This window comes from Diplotaxodon limnothrissa, linkage group LG7 (genome assembly GCF_057381915.1).
Source record: "Diplotaxodon limnothrissa isolate DT_005_m linkage group LG7, D_limnothrissa_male_GT1.1, whole genome shotgun sequence".
Taxonomy (NCBI): domain Eukaryota; kingdom Metazoa; phylum Chordata; class Actinopteri; order Cichliformes; family Cichlidae; genus Diplotaxodon; species Diplotaxodon limnothrissa.
Window position 1 is genome coordinate 61,140,378 of NC_140602.1, and position 22,891 is coordinate 61,163,268.

Sequence of the window (22,891 nt, forward strand, 5' to 3'; positions counted from 1 at the left end):
CCTGAGGTCAGATGGCCCAGGATGTGAGTGGACGTTAAGGCGTCTGGGGAGGGATCTCAAAACTGGATTATAGATGGCAGAGAGTTGGTGTTGTAAGCCACCGCCTCTGTTCAAAGATGGTCGCTCACAGTGGACATAAATGGCTTCTTTCACTCCTCTTTCCTCTTTCTGTCCTCTCTGTCCAAAATGTGAACATTGGCATCCTCGAAAGAGTGTCCTTTGTCCTTTAGATGCAGATGGACTGCTGAGTCTTGTCCTGTGGAGGTGGCTCTTCTATGTTGTGCCATACGCTTGTGAAGTGGCTGTTTGGTCTCTCCAATGTCGAGGTCTGGGCATTCCTCGCTGCACTGTACAGCATACACCACATTGTTAAGTTTGTGTTTAGGAGTTTTGTCTTTTGGGTGAACCAATTTTTGTCTGAGTGTGTTGCTGGGTCTGAAGTACACTGGGATGTTGTGCTTGGAGAAAACTCTCCTGAGTTTCTCTGATACACCGGCTACATAGGGGATGACAATGTTGTTGCGTCTGTCCTTCTTATCCTCCCTCGCTGGTGTCTGGTCTTCTTTTCTGTGCTTCTTTGCTGACTTTATAAATGCCCAGTTAGGATAGCCGCATGTTTTAAGTGCTTCCTTTACATGTGTGTGTTCCTTCTTTTTCCCTTCAGGCTTAGAGGGAACATGTTCTGCCCGGTGGTGTAGGGTCCTAATTACTCCAAGTTTGTGTGATGGGAGTCAAAGAGGAGGTACTGGTCCGTGTGTGTGAGCTTCCGGTAAACTTCAATGTTGATCGACTACAAGAAGACAGCTCCTTGGAGGACAGGACCAACTTCACACCCAGTCAGATCTGCACACTGTTAGACCTCTGCCTCACCACTACATATTTCAAGTACAACGAAGGCTTTTACAGACAAAAACATGGCTGTGCCATGGGCTCCCCCGTGTCACCTATTGTAGCCAACCTTTACATGGAGGAAGTGGAAAGAAAGGCTCTTGGCTTTTTCAAAGGAAGAGTACCCAGCCACTGGTACAGATTTGTGGACGACACCTGGGTCAAAATCAAAACACAAGAAGTGGAATCCTTCACTGCGCACATTAACACTGTGGATAAAAACATCAAGTTCACCAGGGAAGACACAAAGGACAACTGTTTGCCTTTCCTGGACTGCGCCATGCACATTGAAGAGAATGGCAACTTCAACATCGAAGTTTACCGGAAGCCCACACACACACGGCCCAGTACCTCCTCTTTGACTCCCATCACCCTCTGGAACACAAACTTGGAATAATTAGGACCCTCCACCACCGGGCAGAGCTTGTTCCCTCTAAGCCTGAAGGGTTAGGACAAGAAGGAATATAAAGTCAGCAAAGATGCACAGAAAAGAAGATCAGACACCAGCTATGAAAAGTTTTTCCACTGACATCATCAGATGCTGTGTTTCCTCTCTTAATATGTTCAGACAGGCCTTTACTGCAGACACTTTCAGTTCCTGCTTGTTTGTGGGTCTCTGCACATTTAGTTTTTTTATTTAATGTCTGAAAGCGATGCTCTGTTGGGTTTGAGATCAGGTGACTTACTTGGACAATGAAGAACAACCCACTTTTTTGCATTGAGATAGTTTTGGGTTGCTTCGGCTGCATGTTTTGAGTTATTGTCCATTTGCACTGGGAAGCGCTCTGCAATCAGTTTAGCAGCATTTGTCACAGTCTGAGCAAAGAGTACTGCCCTGTATACTTCCTGCTACTTCTATCAGTACTCACATCATCAATGACCACTAGTGACCGGTTTCACTTGCAGCCATACATGCCCATGCCATAACATCAATGTTATCTGCTTCACATCATGAGCTGCTTCTCTTTTTCCATACTTTTCTCCTTGTACAAGTTATTTTCAATATTTTGTGACCAGGCCTAATCTGGACTTTTAAGTGTAAACATAGTTTTGCACCGTCCAATAAAGACTGTATATTCATTCATTAAAACATTTCTTGGTTGTAGATGTTTAAAGTGATAGATATACCTGAACAAGAGTGTTCTTGACTTGATGAGATGTTGTGAAGTTGCTTTTCTTATCCTTAGAAATAGTTTGTTTCATTTGTCATGAAATAAAGAAAGAACGGGTCTCAACTGGCTATTTTCAACTATTTTGGGTTTTTTTAAAAATGTAATGAAATCTATATGTAGTCCCCCTCTGAAATTAGGAGGCTACATATAAAATGGCTTTAATTCCTAAACAGTTAAAGCAACTTTTTTGCAAAACCTACTGAATGAAAACTGAAAGTCTTCACTTCAATCACAAATTGACTCTTTCACTTACAACTCAACCCTACAGGTGAAAAGAGGAAAACTCCAAAAGCTGTAAGTGTAAACTGATTTAATGACTGAAAGATTAACTTGAGCAGTGTCAGCTATAGTCATTTAATTTTTTCATTTTTTATAATTATCAATGTAACAGCTGTAAAACCATCATGTAGTCTTAAAGTTGGAACTCCACATGATTCTATGTAGGTTACTAACCTCGAGAGTATCAAACGGTGCTCTAATTCTTCTCAGATTTACTACATTTAGGGTACAAACTGTCTCTCCGGGCTACTTTTTGAACCTTTTTGTTGCTTGTGTTCTCTAATATCTCAGTCTCTCCTGTTCTCCTCCCTAGCACTGTTTTGCCTCCCCAAATCTCCTGAACTAACACTGTTTTGATGAAAGTGTTACATACAGCTTCCTCGCATGTCAGTAATTGTTACCAGTGACAGAGAGCCACGAAACTTAGTGAACACCCAGATGGTCAAAATAGAAAAGAGAAAGCAACAAAAAAAAACAACTCAGAATTGGTGTTTGGAGATTTTTGGATGTCAGCAGCAGCAGCATGCTAACAGCAGAACAGACGTACTCTCAGGAGGTTTTATTATTGTGAAAGCAGCTGCTTGTCTGTCAGTGTCCTCGCTGCGTTTGTGCTGTCTCTGCACCACCTGTGACTGTGTGCAGAGACCCGTACTCTTACGTTCACAAAACACTGAAGGAAAGATACACAAACTCACACCCGAATCAAAAAAAAGAAGAAAAAAAGCTGCACTCCTGCGCAGGACGCCCTCCCTTCCTGACTTTGTCTTTCCCGTGTTATCTTCTAGACACACTCCTGCACTCACTGTTTTTTGTCCACATACACACAAACGATAGCCAGATGCTGCCCTTTCCACCTCCTCCATCAGCTGCTCCTCCCACAGCAGCAGGAAAGCTGTTGTCCTCTTACTGCAGCCCTTTTTGTCGGAAGTGGTCCACTTAAGTCCTGGATAAAGGCCAACACACACACACACACACACACACACACAGTCATTAAGGGAAGCAAAGCCTGCAGTAATGATGGCTACTTTAATTATATGAAGATATACGTGGGAAATCATGCATGTGTGGTCCCTTCTCTGAAGACGGCTTAAACGAATTATACTTGTGTGTGACAGAAAAGAAGGCGGAAGCGTGCTGGAAGCTGTCAGAGGAAGTTTAAAAATGTGTGTGTCTCGGACCGTGTATGTGCGTTTGTATCTAGGTGCTTCTGATCAGCAGCAAATGTCATCAAACTGACATCCTGTACTGATACAGTAAGAAAAGTCACCCAGAAGGAGAAAATGATGTTTCTATGTTTAGAGCTTCTGCTTCATGAGTTCACTTTCGGTGAAATTTACAGCTACATTTCACAAGATTAATAACGACGTCAGCCCTCGGGGCATCACAGTGTTAGACTGCAACAAAGGAGAACATCCTGTCTCATTATGATTTATCTATTTGTTTGAATTAGATTCGGCTGATCAATTCTTTTAGCAGTGGACTCATCCATAGTGTTTTCCTGCAGCGTGGAAAAAGCCATAAAGCATATGGCTAAATGAACTGCGCTGACATTTTGTGGAAAGTTAAGAGCCAGAAAACACTTTAGTTTGATTCGCTTTTCAATTTGAATCGATTCTTCATTTCAAATGGGGCCACAAATTTTCACTGTGACTCCAGTTCAGTTCCTGTCCTTTGCCCACTGCGAACAACTATGTTCTGATGTGGGTCATTTTCTCACTGCCTAAAAAACAAGCAGACAGAGGAATGTGGCAATTAAAATAACTTGAGAGCACAGTTTTCTTTTTCTTTCTGTATAAACATATTTCCACAACCCTATTTATTTACGAGGTTGAGAAAGTAGATGGGTGGAAGGATATTTTGATATTCAATTTGATTTAATAGGTTGACATAGATGCAACAAAAGACTTGATAAGATGTGTAATGCTTAAAAAACACCTGGTCAAACAAATTAGCATCCTAGAGAGGCTGCGTCCTCCAGAAGTGAAAATGGGGAGAGGATCGCCAATCTGCCAAACACTGTGGGCAAACTGGATGCTGTGAATTTTGGGGTTTCATCATCTACAATTCAACAATAGATCAATATAAGATTCAAAAATCATTAATGAGTGTTTTTAAACTCGAGGTACTCAGGGAGCTATGCATTAGAAACAGATTGCGATTCTGCAGTGGCAATTTAACGCACTAAAAAACCACACTGCTTAACACCGCCATCAACACTGTCCTGGAAATCTGAGACATTCCCAGTGCTTGATAGATCCATCCATCCATCTGAGTCAGAAATTACCCAGAAATGATAATATTAAAACTAAGTAGCTGCTGCCATTGTTGAAAAATGGAATTGGCTGGGCTGCGCTATGAATTCTGGGATAGGTGACGAGCCAGGCAACGAAAGCTGTCCCAATGTCCCAAAACTTAGTTTTAATATTACTCTTTCTGGGTCACAAAATAAACTTTTATCAAGACATCACATATTTGCAAAAGTGCTCCGACGTTTTCGGAGACGTCTGTTACTCACCAGTTCGAAGTTTTGCGAGATCTTGCAAAAGTTCAACTTCAACTTTTTTCCCCATGTCCCTTGCAGGGCTCCATAGAATCATAATAGAGGTTATCTGTCCTACAGATAAAGCTTGGCTTTAGCTATGCCATGCACAGTGGTGTTGTGTTTAGCACTGTAGCTTTACAAAACTCCCAAGTTTGAGTCCCCCGAGATTAAATGATATTTGTTTCAATAAGACGCAGTGGATGCAGTATCTAAATAATATACCTTGTATGTATTGTCCAGTAATGGGTTTAAATGTAGCTCTTGTCTTTTGAAAGTTGGAGTGCCGCATGATGTTTTGCCAGCATTAATTATGAAAACTTTTGTGTTTTTTGAGTGCTTCTGTGGCAGACTTTGAACAGAGTCATCTGCTTCTACTTTTTCCCCCAACTCTGCGCCTCGCTTCTCGTAGTTAACTCTCCTCAGAGACAATTTAGGCAGCACAGCCACAATGAGAGGGAGAATTAGCAGCCAATTACAGCCAAATAGACTTGCTGTGGATGTGGAGCTCAAGAGTGTTTGGAATAAAGTTTAATTTTGTGTTTCGCTGCAAGATATCCTTTAAAAAATATCTTTGTGCAAGATTACTTAAAGTCACTTCTTCCTCACCTGCCTCTCATCGTAAATAATGCTTCCTTTCATTTGGCTTTAAAATAGATCTAAGAAAGTGTGTCAAATTCATGTTTTGTTGATGGGTATAACACAGCAGTGATTCAACAAACACGCATTTACCTTCCACACTCTAATGAAGGTTTTTCCACATTTCAGTCTAACCCGTAGGGTGACCCTTGCTCTCAGAGCATCGAAGATCAGCAGATGGTCTCTTGGCAACAACTGAACGAAGTCAAGGGAGCAAGCAAACAGGCTGGATTTGATTTACTCGGTGAAAGGACGAATGCTTCACTGTCAGCAAATCTTTACCAGAACTGCCTGTTTAAAATCTTTTCATATCATTTCATTGAGAATAATAATGGCAATTAATTATTGATTTGGGTTGTTTATACTCAAGGTGTAACTGACTTAGATTTAGGTGAAAAAAGAAGTCAATGAGGTGAAGACACAGTGACAGGAGGTTGAATGTCAAACTTGAATGGAAAAAGTCACATATTTTCTGTGCTTTTAAAAAGTCTATTTAATGCACAAGTGCAGAAAAGGAAAGTGTCATGGTCGGCTGTGTGGCAGGCAGGCTGGAGTGGTGGACCCAAAATGCAGGACTCTTTGGAGACAAGATTTAAACTGAAAACGCAGCCTTATTGCTGGACAAACGTCTACATAAAATAAGACTCACAAAAGCAAAACAAAACTCTAAACTGAGGTGCTGGAGGACTGGAAATCATGAACACACAGCAAGTTGAAGGTACAACGCAACAGGGAGCACAGGAAAACACAGGGCTTATATACACCGGGGAGTAATCAGGGAATGGGCAACAAGAGGGAGACACAGCTGGGAGAAATCAGGCTAACAAGACAGGGGAGAGGTAAAACTGAACGCACTGACATGAGACATGAACTTTCAAAGTAAAACAGGAAACCAGAAACCATCACACACAGACTCAACACTGAGAGGCAGACAGAAAATAACGCATGGAACCCAAACTATACATGAGGCAACAAATCCTTAAACACGAACAAACAGAAACCTAGAAATCCAATAACGATCAAAGCACAAGAGTATCAAAGGGCAGCCCATAGTGCAAAAATAAACCAAAACATCAGAAACTCAAAATGCTGGGTCGAACCGACCCAGAACCGTGACAGAAAGAAAGATAAGGGTCTACGGGTAAAATAACATGATTTTGAGGATTTGGTTTGAAAAGCCCCATGAAACACCTCTCATACAAGGTCAGTGTGTGTGTTGCTGGTTAACTACACATAACTAGTTTAAAAGTTTCTAAAGCGTCCTGACGATGCTGCAACAGAGTAATGATGCAGTGTTTGAGTCACCTCCGGGTCAGAAACGTCTAGCCTCCAGTTTTCAAAGTATTATAAAACTATTATCAAAGTCCTTTGGCAGGAAAACTCAGGTAGAAGCAGAAAAGAGGTTTCCAAAGAAACATTTAAAGTCTCAGACTCACTGTAGATATTGCAGTTCACTCTGAGGGGGTTATGAATACTTTGACAAAAGTGTTTGAGATGTTTCACTGAAGACATCAAGGTGAACGTCACTGGCGATGCTGAAGAAAAGAAAAATGTGTCCTACAGTAATCATGCATGCAGATTTTATAGTTTTTCGCTTAAATGGGGAAATCCTTGATTTCCCAGGGGCATACAAGGAGGTATCAAGGGACCCATCCCCTGGGCACCATGAATGTGTGTGCTGCCATGATAATCAATTTGGTAGTTATTGTATTTCATTTTGAACAGCTTCTAAGTGATGAACTATAGATTATGCACTCAAAATCTGCAGTCGTTAGAGCGGAAAGTAAATTTGAAGTTTAGTCTGAACCATAGACTCACTCACCTCTCTACAAAGGAAATGCTTTAATAATTCCTGTTTTGTTTACATATGAAGTTACAGCTTTCTGGAAAAATCCAGCATCTAGTGCAATAGTTTGTACAGATGGATAAAACTGCTTTGAATGTGTTGCGCGCTGAAATATTAACATGATCCACAAGCCAAATAATCAGATGTCTCCGTCTTACTCTCGCTCCTCTCTGCAGGTCGTGGGATGAGTTCCATGACTGCGCTAACGTGGCGATGGCTGGCTGTCCCGAGGAAGCGGCAGCTGTCTGGGAGTCTCTCCGCCAGGAGTCTAAGAAAATGCAGTTCTCCGGAAACCTTTATGACATGTGCTCCAACCGTAACACCCACCCAGCGGCCTCGGTGTCCCCTAACGGCTCACCCAACCAAGAAGAGATCAACCAGGAGTCTCTAAGAGGGAGGGCCTATCACGTGGCAGGCTGCCTCCACTATCTCCTTCTACTGTCTCCTCTGCTGCTGCTGTTGTTGTTTTGGATATAAATACCCCCAAAGAAATGGGATTAGTGTGAATAGATATAAACTTTGTGTACTTTTTCTTCCACGATTCCATAGACTTTTCACTGCTTCTTCCTCTGCTCTGCCAGGGGTCAAATATTTCTAACTGCATGTTCAGAGGCTCGACAGTCTTTTTGATAATATATCTCTAAATTGCCTGTGCCGTTTCATGCATATTCTCTGCCTATTAATTAGATTCTCAGTTGGAAAAAAGCTCACAAAACTCACCGAGAGATACACAAGCCCTGCAAACACATACATAGTTGAGCAGATGCATACTGCAGCCTCGCATCATCCGTCTTCATCCTGTATCCTTCTAAATCTAGTTAGTACGAGCTTGCATGTGATGGTTTCAGGGTGAGTCTGTCTCCTTGAATGCAATAAGATAAGAGATTAATAAGAGAAATGTAATAACTAAGACTTGTTTGATAAACTTGAAAACAAAGCGATGAAAAGACTAGGTGCCACAACTAGTTACTGTTAACCCCACTTTTATGTGGGCTTTCCATGATGAACAACACCCATTTCCTATTTACTAAATGCAGACACAGTGCTGGGTGTGAGTAGTTAAGATATAATGATGGTGATGATGATGTAGTTCTAATGTTCCGAAATTAGTTTTTCAGACTACAAAGTAATTGGAGTCATAAATTACACTTGCTGTAAATGGAGCTAACTTTGAAGCTAACTAATTTTGAATAATGTTCTTATTTAGAGAAAATGCATCACAGTGTCTTCTGTGGGTGCACGAGCAACACGAGCTCTGAGCTGAAGTTCAATTGAAGTCAGAGTATGCCGGAGTGGTTTTTATTTGCTGCTTGCTCAGTTATGAAGTCCTCTGGGGCTCCTCCTTGGCATCCTGCATTGGAGCCCTACAGTATGGGACCAATATGTTCTCCAGTCAGAAACACAACCCACTTGCATGCCAAGTGGATTTCATGCTCCAGGAGTCATAGATTTGGCCCTGCAGGCCTGCTTGAGCTGCTTGTTATTCTAAGTGGTTGCAGGTAACAGTTGTTTCTGTCTGGCCCAGGATCAGATATATTATGAGATTAGAGACAGATAGAGAGTGAGAGAGGTGAGTACAGCTGGAAAACATACAGTTCTGCCTAGTTGAAGATTGAATCCACTTGTCTCGCAGCGAGTGTGTTTTACACAGGGGGCTTTAGGTTGCAAGTTTACTTTTCCTTCTCTACAAAAAAAAAAAAAAATCAAAGCCAGGTCAACTTTAAAGAGTTACGCTAAGATGTGTGGATGCACAACACATAATCCTCAAGGGACCACAACAGTGCACCAACTTTAAGAGAGGTGGAAATAAATGAAATTTATTAGACAAAAAAGATCCAAAGAGAGCTGCGTAATAGCTGATTGAGTCTGTCTACCTTGCCAGTGGCAAGTTCGTTAAATGTACCTTACAGAGTTGAATAGAAGCCGAGAGGCATTTCAAACAGATTTATGGATGGGTGACAAATGAAAGAAAAATACAACATAAAGTGCGTCTTGATTTTCCAAGTCTCTGGCACTCTGCTTGAGGGATGAAACATCATTCTCCCAAAGATATTCCCTTTATTTGGTGTTTTGATGATGGCAGTGAGGAGTGCTGTGTAACAAAGTAGCCCGAAATCTCCTGGAGGTTCAACGGGGTTGACATTGAATGAGAAGGTCATAGCAAATGAATCACACTTTTCCTTTCCCATGTCCATTCAGCGACCCCTTGTTTACTATAAATGGCTGAATTATCATTCTGGAACAGTTCATACACTGTATATAAAAGATAGACATAGCCACCATGGGTCTGTGAAGTCTTACCATGAAGCCTAGAGCTGAATATTGTTCTGGTTGCTTTTTATGTTTTGAAATCAGACTGAGACTGAAAAATTCAAGAGACACGGCACATATATGTTGTAGCAACATTGCACAAGGGTCCTTGTGGACGTCCATGTGCATGCCTGTGTTTTTGACCATGTGGACTGATGCACAGAGAATTTACATTGCAATGCACCAACCTAACCAGCTCCCCAAGCAACAGACTTCAAGCAGATTTCAAAGATGTATAATAACAAATATAGAAGTATATAAGAAGTAAAAATAAGTATGTCTCCATCTGCATTCACAACAGTGAAGCCAAAGGAAACCAAGGAAAACAAAATACATTTTTCTTATAGATTCACCTATAAATCGAGTTCTTTTTGCAAATAGCAGATTCACCCCCTACTGGCCAACAGATGGAGGAACATGCAGGAGGAATCAGTGGTACTGAACAGGCCAATCACAATAACGTGGGCGTGTCGAGGACACAGATAGTTACATTTCGAGAGATGTGCATGCCAGGTTGCATTGTAGAGTTTCAGAGAGGTTTGCGGTTCTGGTGTAGTTGCCACGGTAACAGTGCAAAATGCAAATGTAACAGAAGAGATGAGGGTCACATATGTAAAAGTGTATTTTCAGTTCTTGTACCACAGTCTTAGGGAGCAGAGGGGGTGTTGTGCTTTTTACTGCCCGTGGTAAGGAACAGTCTTTTAATCTGTTGGTTTGCCACGCTGGCTTCCTTTGCAGACCTCAAGTATGTCCATCTTTTATATACAGTCTATTGAAAGACCTTTTCCAACAGGATAGTAATGTTTCAGCTTAGACTAAATTACTAAAACAACCTTTATATATTTTTACATATATACTTTTTTATATAACTGGACTAAACCCGTGTAGTAAAATGCTCCGACAGCATAATAGGATGTGCTCACAGTAGTAGTAAAAGGTTCAGGTTTTTCCTATCTCCGTTCTCGGCTATTTATTTATGCAGTAATTTAGTTTGGGACATCAATGTCAAAAGCAAACTTTGCCCTACAAGCTCAAAAGCTCAGTACAACTGAAACTCCAACAAATATTACATTTTTAATCATTTTTTAAATGTTAAGAATAAACAGCAGCAGGAACCCACTGACAGAAACAGTGAGACAAATTTACACTAAAAGAGAAAAACTCCAACCATCCCACAGCTCCTTTTTTACGTGAAGGACTTCATCCACAGATATGCATGAATTTTTTAAAGAGGCTGCTCCAGTTTTGAACTTTAATTAAACTGACAGAATTAGCAATTAAGAGGCCTCAATGGCTGACTCACTAAGGTGCAGCAATTTGAGAACTATCTTCATGGAGCTCTGATAAGATGATGCAACTGGAGATTAAATTTAAGTAAATCCTAAATGTGAGGACACACAGGAAGATCACACAAGACGTGTTTGTATAAAATCCTACAGCACAGTGAGTGCTGTCAACATGTCCCAGGGTGGTTTATGGAAATGTAACAGGTTTAGACCTGCCTTTAAAGACTCTTACATACAGAGGTACTCCAAAACACAAAGAAACCTTCTCAACTCTGTTATGAGAAGTTCTGTTGCATGAACAAATCCGATTTCAGCGATTTTTCAATAACTCTGCAGTGTAAATGCAACATTATTGACCAAAGCTGAGCAGGGAATTATTTCCCAGCACTGCATTTGAGACTATACATCTCTTTGCCTCCGGCAACAGCTTGGTGTTCTGACAAATAGCTTAAATTGGACTGAAAGGGTGGCAGGAGATGGAGAAGCAATCTTAAACACCAGTACATCACTGTCCCATCAATGGTACACTATATTTGGCTTTATTACTCTGAGCAAATGGCAGTGAAAACAACAAACATGTTGCCATTTATTCATTTCCTCTGCAGCACATTTTGATTGCTACAGAAGAGAATAAATATGGTTAGGGGCTGGGGTTTCCATTTCCTTTTAAATGCTTTATTAAAGAACCAGACTCCTCTGATACGATCCTTTTTCAATCAGCACAACTTTGCTCCGCTCTTTGTCTTTATGACCTGCAGGATCACAGTCCCACTTCTTTCACTAATTATTAATTGTTAACAGAGACACAGAAAGCCAAAAGTTTCACGCTGATCCATCATCAACTCGCTCACACTACAAATTAAAAAATTAAAATTAAAAAAGTTTTGTTAGCCTATTTAGCGATGCATGGTTATGAATGCGGAGCTGTTTCTTTGAATCATACAAACTCTGCATTTCTAAAGAGATGATAGAGAAAGTGAAATTTGTGCATCTTTTAATAACAGCTGATTCAGTTTTGGGCTTTTTAGGGAACCAGGAATCTTTGCTCACCAGGTGACAGACACTCTTACTGTCTTTGTTTATCATCCTGGCAATGTTTGTTTTTATTTATAATTCATAAATTCTTTACTACTGTTGAAGAAAGCAGGGTTCACCAACACGTATTTGCTCTACCTTCCTAATTAATCATATTATAAATGTGATATGTGAACACAATGATTTTTGTGTTTCAGAGACAAAGATGTAGATATCAAACGGAGACAAGGCACACACACACACACGCACACGCACACACATATATACATATATATATATATATATATATATATATATATATACAGAGAAGAATGATTGTTTTCCTGATCTTGTTACTCGCTCCTCAAAAAGGAAGCACTTAAGTTTTTAAATACAGCAGTCAAACCAACAGAGAGTAGGGGTGATATCACTCACGGGGGCTCGTTCAGCTGCAATAAAAGTTAATCAGTTTCTAGTCTATTTTTCCATCAGCAAACTCACCTGGGTTTTTCCAATATCAATACACATTTTTAGTGGGAAAAAAAAATCCATTTAGTAAAAAGAATTACACACAGGGTTACCGAAGGACCTCCAATACACAGTTCTCCAAACTCGTTTATTGTTATCAAGCTTTAACTGAAGCACAGATGTGATCTAATTCGGATGCTCATTTTTCTGACTTTAATGGAGATCTCCTTTAGGGATATGCTGACTAACTCATCCTGTATATTCATAGACTGATTTGTATGTGAGGGTTATAGATAGCTTTCCTTTTTGTGTTCATTCTGGAGGGATCGTAGCAAAAATCGAGCACATAAAATTCCTTTTTACTGGCTGTAAGAGCATTTTTTCACTACATGAGAGCTGAGCATTTTCCCCAGCCAGCCTTTTCTATAATTCTGTGGAGGTGAAACACCAGCTCTGCCTCTCTGTAGTGAATGTTTCCCTCACCTTCAGTTTGTCTCCTGAACTCCTGTTGTCTTTCTGCCTCTGCCAACTCCTCTCTGTCATTTCATTTGGCTCCTCGTCTGTGATTCGGGTAAATATGGCAGACCCTCAAATAAGTTAAATTGTAACTTTACGTTTCCAGAAAGCTTGCACTATAAAATGGACATTCCAGACTGGATATTGGTGTTTACTTCATCCAGACTTAAACAATTGAAATTGTGTAATTTATGAACAATGAGGAAATGTGTTGGGGTTTCTTGCCCTGACTGTTTTGTGCACCTCACAGTCCTAGTCTGACCCATAAAGCTACAAAACTGACGTTTACGGTTAATATGTCAGCTTGAAAACCACATTTACATTATGTATTACAGTATGAACAAACAAGAGTTAGGCTGGAAGTAACATACAGGAAATATTGATATGAGATTTACTGGATCAGACTTGTGAAAGCACAGACAGACAGCTATCACCTGGATAGCACACACATCTACTCGCATTTAGCTATGACTGCGAGCTCAGCTGTTGTTTCAGGCTCATAGCTCAAACCTGAGGCCTCCAGTTATAATTACTGATAAGAGGGGAAAAAAGAAATTACTAGATACTAAAAAGTTTGGGAAGCACAAGATAAGTATGGCAGTGACCTATGTACGTCATTAAAGATGCATTTTGTGAAGAGAAAGGCAATGAAAGAAAATAATTCTGCTTTTCCCCTTCCATTTATGGCTAATATAAAAAGGAGTGAGAGAGTATTTAAATGAATCTTAATGCCTCCTCCCCTTATTAAACACCGCTCATAAATTCAAACTACTATTTCGAAAGTCAAGTCACAGTTTTATGACAAGAAACGCACAGACTGACAATGAGTAAAGTCACATCACTCTGTATAGTGTGAATACTTAAATCTCTGTTATTATCAGTGTATATAACAGTTTCATATATATATATATATATATCAAATGTCATATATGCCTTGCAATTGCTACTTTTAAAGCTTTAACATTTTCTATTGTAGTGTTTCATCCACTTTATTCCTCTCCCCAGGACACATTTATCTGCTCTATAACAGCTGCTACCACTGATCGTATAACATATTGAGCTTTTTAGAAAAAAATTATATTTATTTTAAAAATATGCATTAGAAAAAAAAATCAGTTCATAACTACTAGATATATGTCCTTAATGAGAAAAATTGACACTTGATTGCAAAACAAAACTCTGGAAGGTGTCATGAGCAGCTCTTGTAATATTTGTTTTATGATAAAACAATAAAATAAAATGAATTTGATTAAATGACCAAGCTAATAATCAGTTGATTAATCAGCATTTTTAAAAATGTGCTTTGGGTGTCTTATAAGCTACATGACATCGAGTGGTGGTGAGAACAGCTCTCTTCATTAGACCGTTTGTTCTATATAAGCAGGGCGTTACTGCTGAGCTGTCAGTCACCTTCACATTAAATGAACTTACAGCCAAATACATAATTGCTATAAATGATAGAGGAAAATTGACTCGGAGCGTAACAATTTTAAAGCCATAAAGTGCACGTGTAATTCAAACTGTTACATCTTCTATCTTTGCAGCTAGATTGTTAATTGTAACTGCATCTTTCCCTCTTTTTCTCATTTTGATCCACGTTTCAGACTAAATTGCCGTTTTCTCTCCTGAAAACTGTGCTTTTGGGCCTCACTTTGATCTTGTCACACTTTAGCCCTTGGACTGTTGAATTTGTTTACACAAGGGCCTTAAACCACAATCTCCTGCTTGGCAATCTTGTTTTTAATATCTGTTTTCAGACAGGCAAAAAATAAAAAATTAAAATGCTAAAATGCTTCTTGTGTATAAAGTAAATCCAACCACCATGCTTTGATTTCTCAGATGAGCCCATAAACGAAGCGCTGAATGACTTCAGCTTCCTATAATCTACTCATGTAAAACACACTCTGTGTTATTTGAAATAACTAGTCTAACAATATGAAATCCTGTCACATGCTGGATTTTGCCAGAAAAAAACACAACACAAGCTTTATATGTGCATTTATTGTTGTGTGTGTACACAAACAGTGATTGTTTTCTGTGTTTAAGGTTGTAAGTGTGTGTCTGTGTGTGAGATGGAAAGTGTGGTATAAATCAGCTGTTAAATGAGTGATTTATCAACACAACATGATGTAAATTTCATTGTTACTGATTAAACTGCTCCTCTTCGACACTTTCCAAACAAGATGGCATCCCCTAACCACGTTTGTTTGTTGAATTAGCATGCAGAGCTTTTTGCCATTTTGTGCGCAAATAACAGAGGACTAGAACCACGTGTATGTACGTACATTATCATATGAAATATTCATTACATTCCTATGTGAAGATTAGGTCATTTCAAGAAGCTACTATTCGGGAGATCTGAACATCATCACATCATGGATGAAGGAATTACTCCACGGATGAAAGCGGGAATCTTCATGACAGCAGCTCTGTGCACATACTGATCACATAAGTGTATTTTATTGTGGACAGTGACAAAGAATGCACAGTATTGTACATCAATAAATACAGCCATAAGTCTTTTGAAATGATGGAGACGCAGCATTTTCTGCTTCTAAAAAGAACTTTGTGAGATATTTCTGTATTTGTCCTTGGCTGTCTTTGATTATGTCTGCTTTCTCTCCTTTTTTCTTAAACCTTTATATCATATCACTCTGCTTATCTTACTTTTTTCCCTGCCCTATTAGAAAATCCATCTTCATGTCGGAGGTTTTGCTACCTTTATAGAAAATCATTAAACTGGTGCTGATCTGACAATCTGCTTGTCCTCATATTACTCAACAAATGTTTCGTGGTATGAAAAAAACATCTTATTTTATCAGCATCATTTAAGATCTTAGGAAAGGTTGGAGAATAAAGTTGTCAACCAGGAAAGGGTGCATGCTAACTGAAGCTGCTGGACTGCTTTGAGGCTGAGTCTTATGAACTGAGTACATCACTGAGTCCTTGCATCAGACTTCCATCCCTCCAATTTCTATAGTTTATCTGGTTTTGGGTCTTGAGATCAAAAGTTTAAGTTGAGATGCCAGGACCTTCCTCTCCTTGACCATCTCATCTAATTTCTCGGGAGGAGACACTGAGGCATTCCCAGCCAGTCAAGAGATGCTACTCTTCAGGGTGTTTTGGGTCTGATTGGGTTCTACTCGTGGCAGGACATCCCCTAAACACCTCACCACCACCTCCTAGGCCAAACATGGAAGCTCATCAACTAAAAAAGTAAGTTCATACCAGACATAAGTTGCAAAAGCTAGAACAGCTTACTCTTTTATACCTGTTGCTTCATCACTCACCTTTTTTTCACTTTAGATGTGTTTACACCACAGAATTAACCATTAGTTATTATTAATAATTGCTGCTTCTCTTCCTCCCCTCACCCTTCTGGCTTACTGGCCGCCCCTCCCTGAGCCTGGTTCTGCTGGTTCATCCTGTTAAAAGGAAGATTTTCCTTCCCCCTGTCACCAAAGCACTTGCTCATAGAGGGACATCCGACTGTTGGGGTTTTCTTTGTCTTCTCTTTTTTGTATTGTATTTTTATTTATTTTTGACAATATAAAGTGCCTAGCAGGAACTGTTGTGATTATGTATATAAATAAAACTGGCATTGAAAACTGAAAAACTGTGGCACAATAATCAGTCAAGGCCTCAAATCTAGCTCAATGTTTTGTCTGGAGATGAATGAGGACATGCACTTTGTACTTTGGTACAAAGGAGGATTTTCGTTTCATTACCGCAAGTAACGTTTGCAGATGACAGTGCCTGGAAGGTTGGAGGTATGCACTAGGGAAAAGAGCAAAGAAAGTTAGCAGAGGCAAGACAGAATAGATGTGTGTGAGGACGAGGGAGATGAGTTTAACAGAGAAGCTGTAAGGAGAAGAGATACTGAAGGTAGATTAGTTTAAATACCTGGAAGAAGAGAGTGCGAGCAGAGAGGAGTAGATGAATGTCAGCTGTGATTTGTGACAGAAGAATAGCAGCAAGAGTGAAAGGGAAGGTTTGCAAAATACTAGTGAGACCAAATGATGTAGAAGAAATGGTGGCACCAGAGCTGGAGGTGGCAGAGTTCAAGATTTTAAGATTTTCACTGGGAGTGACCATGAAGGACATGATTAAATGAGAGGCACAGCTCAGGTTGAGCTACTTGGAGCCAAGGTTAGAGAGGCAAGCCTGAGAAGGTTTTCACATGTGCAGAGGAGGAACAGTGAATATGTTGGACAAAAGATGTTGGGAAGATGGAGCCGCCAGGCAGGAGGAAAAGAGGAAGACCTCAGAGAAGAATAATTGATGTAGTGTAGGAGAACGGGCAGAGGGCTGGTGTGACAGAAAAGGATGCCTGGGACACGGGGAGATGGCAACAGATGAGGAAGAACTGACTGCATCTGAATAAACACAATACTATTTAAATCCCTTCTTAAAAAAATTATGCTCCTTCGCATCATCATCTTTTTATGCTGTGAATAAATTAGGACAACAATATGACAACATGAAAGAGAAACATTCTGATTAATTGCATTGAATCTGCTTTGTGCTTTATGTAATAAACAACCTCACACACATTATGTTAAAGTAAAAAAAAAAAACCCTACATAAAATAAATACTTTGACATTTTGGGACATATCTTTATTTTCTCTGAGACAGCTAAAAAAAGAAAGACAATCGAAATAATTCATTTGTTGAGGAATTCTAAGGTGTCATGGTTGTGGAACTATTGCAATGCAAATAATAACGCAGATCACGCACAGGTTATTAGCTCTTATTTTTTGCTTTTCTCTGACATTTTGTAACTCTAGATCAAAGCACTGCCAGGATACTCAGCAAGTTTGCCGCTCCAAATGTCTGCAAGTGATAAGAGTATGAACATTTTGAACTTCGATACCCAGAAGTCCTTTAAGGTGACATCAATAAGAAGCACAGCGCCATCCCATGATGCAATGCAAAGTAATGAAGTTGAAAAAGCTGTCACATTGCTGAGGGCAGCTTTTTCTGGACAAAGTGCTGCTCTCTGCTGTATGGCAGTCAGATTGAAGTTCACTTTTAAATGTTGATGCTTCATTTCCTGTCACCAGAGCAGCCAGCGCATTCAACAGCAGAGTTTTATTTGGGGTGGCTCTGCTGCAGTTGGCGGGGATTTGATACACATTTTGGTTACAGCCACAATTCATCATTTATTCTCCTAAACAATGTCACTTATGTGATGTCAGCCACTTCTGGCTGAATAGAATAGAATAGAATAGAATAGAATAGAATAGCCTTTATTGTCATTGTACAGAGTACAACGAAATTGGAGTGCCACTCCCTTGGTGCAAGATAAATAATAAATATAAATGTAAAATATAAAAAGTACAATAAAAATGTGTTTAAAGTTAGGTAAAACAAGCCAATTCAAATCTTGTACTTGACAAGAGTTAGAATAGCTGCAGTTGAAAAAGAATGTGCTACTTTTTGTGACAGCAGAGCACCGAAGCTCAAATATGGTGTTCCATTTTCTTGAAAATAACTTCTAGGTTCCAGAAGTCCTGAATGTCCTGAATGTCCTGAATCATATTTCACACGCTGGCCATTATGTGAAATATGATTCAGGACATTTGCACGCTGACTCCAGTCCACAAGTTCATGTAAAACCACCGCATGGACAGTTTTATCCTCTGGGCCTCCTAAAATATTTGTGAATGTAGTGAGAAATGAATGTTGTCCTGCACTTGGCAAGTTGCCTTCTGACCTCATGTTAGGGTTTACATAAAATGAGCCAAAGACAAACATCATGATGTACCACAGATATTTGATTTTATAGAAAGTGTTGTTTGAATAGGCCTTTTTGTTCCATATATTAACTGAACTTTGATCATCCCTGCCTGCTTGTCAATTAAAACAAGGAAAGACAAATGTTTCACATTGTGCAGCAGCGAGATTCATGCTCTGTGCACGATTTTAAAGAATAGTACAATAAGTGCCAGGTACAATATACATGAATGTATTGCTTAGGGCTAATTATTGGACCTCCGTGCAACTCTGCAGACCTTTTCAAGAGCCAAAAAGCAGGAAAAAGTACATTCTTGCAGTTTCTTCTCGAATTTAAGATGCCGTATCAGGAGACTGATATTGCACTTTGGACATAAAAGCTTCCTGAAATCTTCATTTGACCTTTTTCTGATAACCTGTACTTGATCAGTGGTTAACCTAGCACCTAGAGACAGGTGCTAGGTTAACCAGTGATTCTAAGTGGGCTGCAAATTTAGATGTACAGATAAAGGGCTGAGTAAGATACAAAAGCACAAGATAAATGTCAAGTTTATACATTTTTTAATTTTTGCATCAGTGTTATACAACAGCAGTATGTTATAAGCAAAGGTTAAAGCCCTTGACTTAGTATGACTTAGTAAATCTGGTAGTCAGTTTAATACAAAATACTGTCTGACACTCCTGCCAGCTGATGACACTGAGACAGTTAAACCTGCACAAACCCTTTTTGTCTGTCTTATCCTTGCCATGTGTTCTTGCAGATGGCATGCAACTACCTCTACATAAGAGGAAAACGCATTAACCCCTCTTCTTGTGGTGTGTGTGTGTGTGTGTGTGTGTGTGTGTGTGTGTGTGTGTGTGTGTGTGTGTGTGTGTGTGTGTGTGTGTGTGTGTGTGTGTAAGAGAGTGAGAGTGTTGACTGTGTGTTTCTTTGTCACAAGTTTTACTTGAAAATGAGAGTGGGAAGCAGCAATAAGATTTGCCAGGAGCCACAGGCAGTCAGAGATGGATCCAGGAAGACTGGGCCATCTGCAGACCCCAAGAGTACTGAAGACCTAAGGCCACACATCTCAGCGATATCTGTGTGCCCATTCCAGCAGGAGAAGGAGAGAGGTCCTAGATGAGGTGCCTACAGCTAACGGATGGGAGTCCCAGAGGATTAGGAACCCCGCTACAGGACGACCACCCTGTTGTGAGCTGAGATCAGGATCCCAGGGCTTCAGACGCCCAAGAACAGCCCAGTACCCCACAGTAGGGAGGGTAAACTCCTCCCTTCATGACCATGTTCCACAGAAGCCAAGACTCAGCAAGCCACAGACCCAGCCCCAGCCTCGCACGCACACACATACCCACCTACTCACACAGCCACCAATGACACACAGACACTTAAAGACACACATCCACATGAACTGGGACGCAGCCAGAGTGCCCCACAAACCACCCGCAGACCTCTGTGTGAGTGTAAAAAAGTGTTTATGATAAGTTAAATGATAATTTTATGTTATTTAAAGATTATGCAGGAGATTAAGTGCAGGTCAATGTGGGTTGTTAGTAGTATTATTGTTCAGATTAAAGTAGTGTATTGTTTTGGTCTGGTGCAGGGCAGACTTAGGTTCAGAAACATTAGAGGGGAAGACGACACTGAAAGAATTCTCAAGTAAAATTTATGAGAAAACTTTGAAACAGGAAGAATGGGAATAGGAGTGTAACTTTCAAGAGAAAAAAACGTGTAAAACTTCATTTTTGGGCAAAGTCTACAAACTTTGAAGTGATTTTTATCAGATTTGACTGAATTTTCTGTAAGGCAAGGCAAGGCAAGGCAAGTTTATTTGTATAGCACAATTCAACAACAAGGTGATTCAAAGTGCTTTACAGAGACATTAGAAACAAGAACAAATAAAAAGCATGATTTAAAATTGAATAAAACAAGCAAATAAACTAACTAACTAATTAACAAACAAACAAACAAACAACAGTATATAAAATCAAAACAGATAAAATCAGAACAGTAGATAAAATCAGTAGTTAAATGTAAGTTTTGAAATTTAAGCTTAAAGTGTGGATTTGGTGCTTTATTCAAATGCAGCTGAGAACAGGTGAGTCTTCAACCTGGATTTAAATAAACTGAGTGTTTCAGCTGATCTGAGGCTTTCTGGGAGTTTGTTCCAGATATAAGGAGCATAAAAGCTCAATGCAGCTTCTCCGTGTCTGGTTCTGACTCTGGGAACTGATAAAAGACCGGATCCAGATGACCTGAGGGATCTGGATGGTTCATACTGGGTCAGGAGGTCATTGATGTATTTTGGTCCTAAACCATTCAGAGCTTTATAGGCCAGCATCAGAACTTTAAAGTCTATCCTCTGACGGACAGGCAGCCAGTGTAAGGACCTCAGAGCTGGACTGATGTGGTCCACTTTTTTGGTCTTAGTGAGGACTCGAGCAGCAGAGTTCTGAATGAGCTGTAGTTGTCTGACTGATTTTTTAGGTAGACCTGTAAAGATGCTGTTACAGTAATCAAGCCTACTAAAGATGAATGCATGGACTAGTTTTTCCAGGTCCTGTTGAGACATCAGATCTTTTATCCTTGATATATTCTTGAGGTGATAGTAAGCTGACTTTGTTATTGTCTTAATGTGTTTTTCTAAGTTTAGGTCTGCATCCATCACTACACCCAAATTTCTCGCCTGGTTTGTGGTTTTTAGATGTATAGATTGAAGTTCTCTGGTGACCTGTAATCGTTTTTCTTTGGCGCCAAAGACTATTACCTCAGTTTTGTTTTTGTTTAGCTGGAGAAAATTGTGGCACAACCAGTCATTGATTTCCTCAATGCATTTACCAAGAGCCTGTACAGGGCCTCGGTCTCCTGGTGACATTGTGATATATATTTGTGTGTCATCTGCATAGCTGTGATAGTTTATTTTGTTGTTGTTTATAATCTGTGCCAGTGGGAGCATGTAGATGTTAAACAGAAGGGGTCCCAAGATGGAACCTTGGGGAACTCCACATGTGATACTTGTCTGCTCAGATGTGAAGTTACCTATTGATACAAAGTATTTCCTGTTTTCTACGTATGTTTTGAACCAGTTTAGTACAGTTCCTGAAAGACCTGTCCAGTTCTCCAGTCGTTTGAGTAATATGTTGTGGTCAACTGTATCAAATGCTGCACTGAGATCCAGTAAAACTAGGACTGACATTTTTCCACTGTCTGTATTCAGACATATGTCATTAAACACTTTGGTCAGAGCGGTTTCAGTGCTGTGGTTCTGTCTAAAACCTGACTGGAAGGCATCGTAGCAATTATTCTGTTTTAAGAAGTAACTGAGCTGTTGGGAAACTGCTTTTTCAATGATCTTACTTAAAAACGGGAGATTTGAGATCGGCCTGTAGTTGTTCATTTGTGTCTTGTCAAGATTGTCCTTTTTCAGTATAGGTTTGATTACAGCAGTTTTTAGTGATTCTGGAAACACACCTGATAATAAAGAAAAGTTGACGATCTGTAACAGGTCTGACTCTAAAGTCTTTGAGACCTTTTTGAAAAAACTTGTTGGCAGGACATCTAAACAGCAGGAGGAGGAGTTCAGTTGACCTAAGATGTCCTCCAGGTCTTTGCTGTTAATAGGTTGAAACTGTTTCATGGTGTTTAAACAGTTTTTTGGTGGACACAGTACATATCCTGGATCTGCTGTTGATGTACCAATTGCTTGTCTAATTTTTTGGATTTTTTCAGTGAAGAATTTGGCAAAGTCATTGCAGGCCATGGTCGAATGAAGTTCAGCTGCCACTGACACAGGAGGGTTTGTTAGCCTGTCAACTGTACAAGCAGTTTTCATTTCCCATTGACCATTGAAATCCAGATTAATATGGACAGGACTTGTTTCTAAAAGGATAGCAGTCATCAATCTTCAGCAACACTTTTCAGATTCTACCTTTATGCTGGCTTTTTACTGTCAAGGGGTTTTTAAAGCAGCCGTGCTACATGTGCTTATATATTGTACAATAAAGCTGGCTGAATTCACAAACAGCAGAAAACCTCAGAGCCAGCAGCGGTGCAGGTCAGCTGATCGCAGCCTGCACAGAAAGAAAACAAATTTATTGGAGCTCACAAAACATATTATTTGACCTTTTTCTAAGTGAGTCATTTCCTTCTGCTGCACCACTACATGGAGACTTCTTGTTCCACCACCTACCAAATCCCAC

The 22,891-nt window shown here is 39.9% G+C and overlaps 1 protein-coding gene across 1 annotated transcript in view; it reads left to right on the forward strand.

Annotated features, from left to right (window-relative positions):
• The window catches only part of nrn1la (neuritin 1-like a), a 31,011-nt gene extending 23,171 nt beyond the window's left edge, over positions 1–7,840 (forward strand). The window contains exon 4 of the mRNA XM_085357131.1: positions 7,540–7,840. Within this exon, the coding sequence (XP_085213257.1) occupies positions 7,540–7,840 (301 nt within the window). The remainder of the gene's footprint in view (positions 1–7,539) is intronic.
• Positions 7,841–22,891: the final 15,051 nt, after the last annotated feature.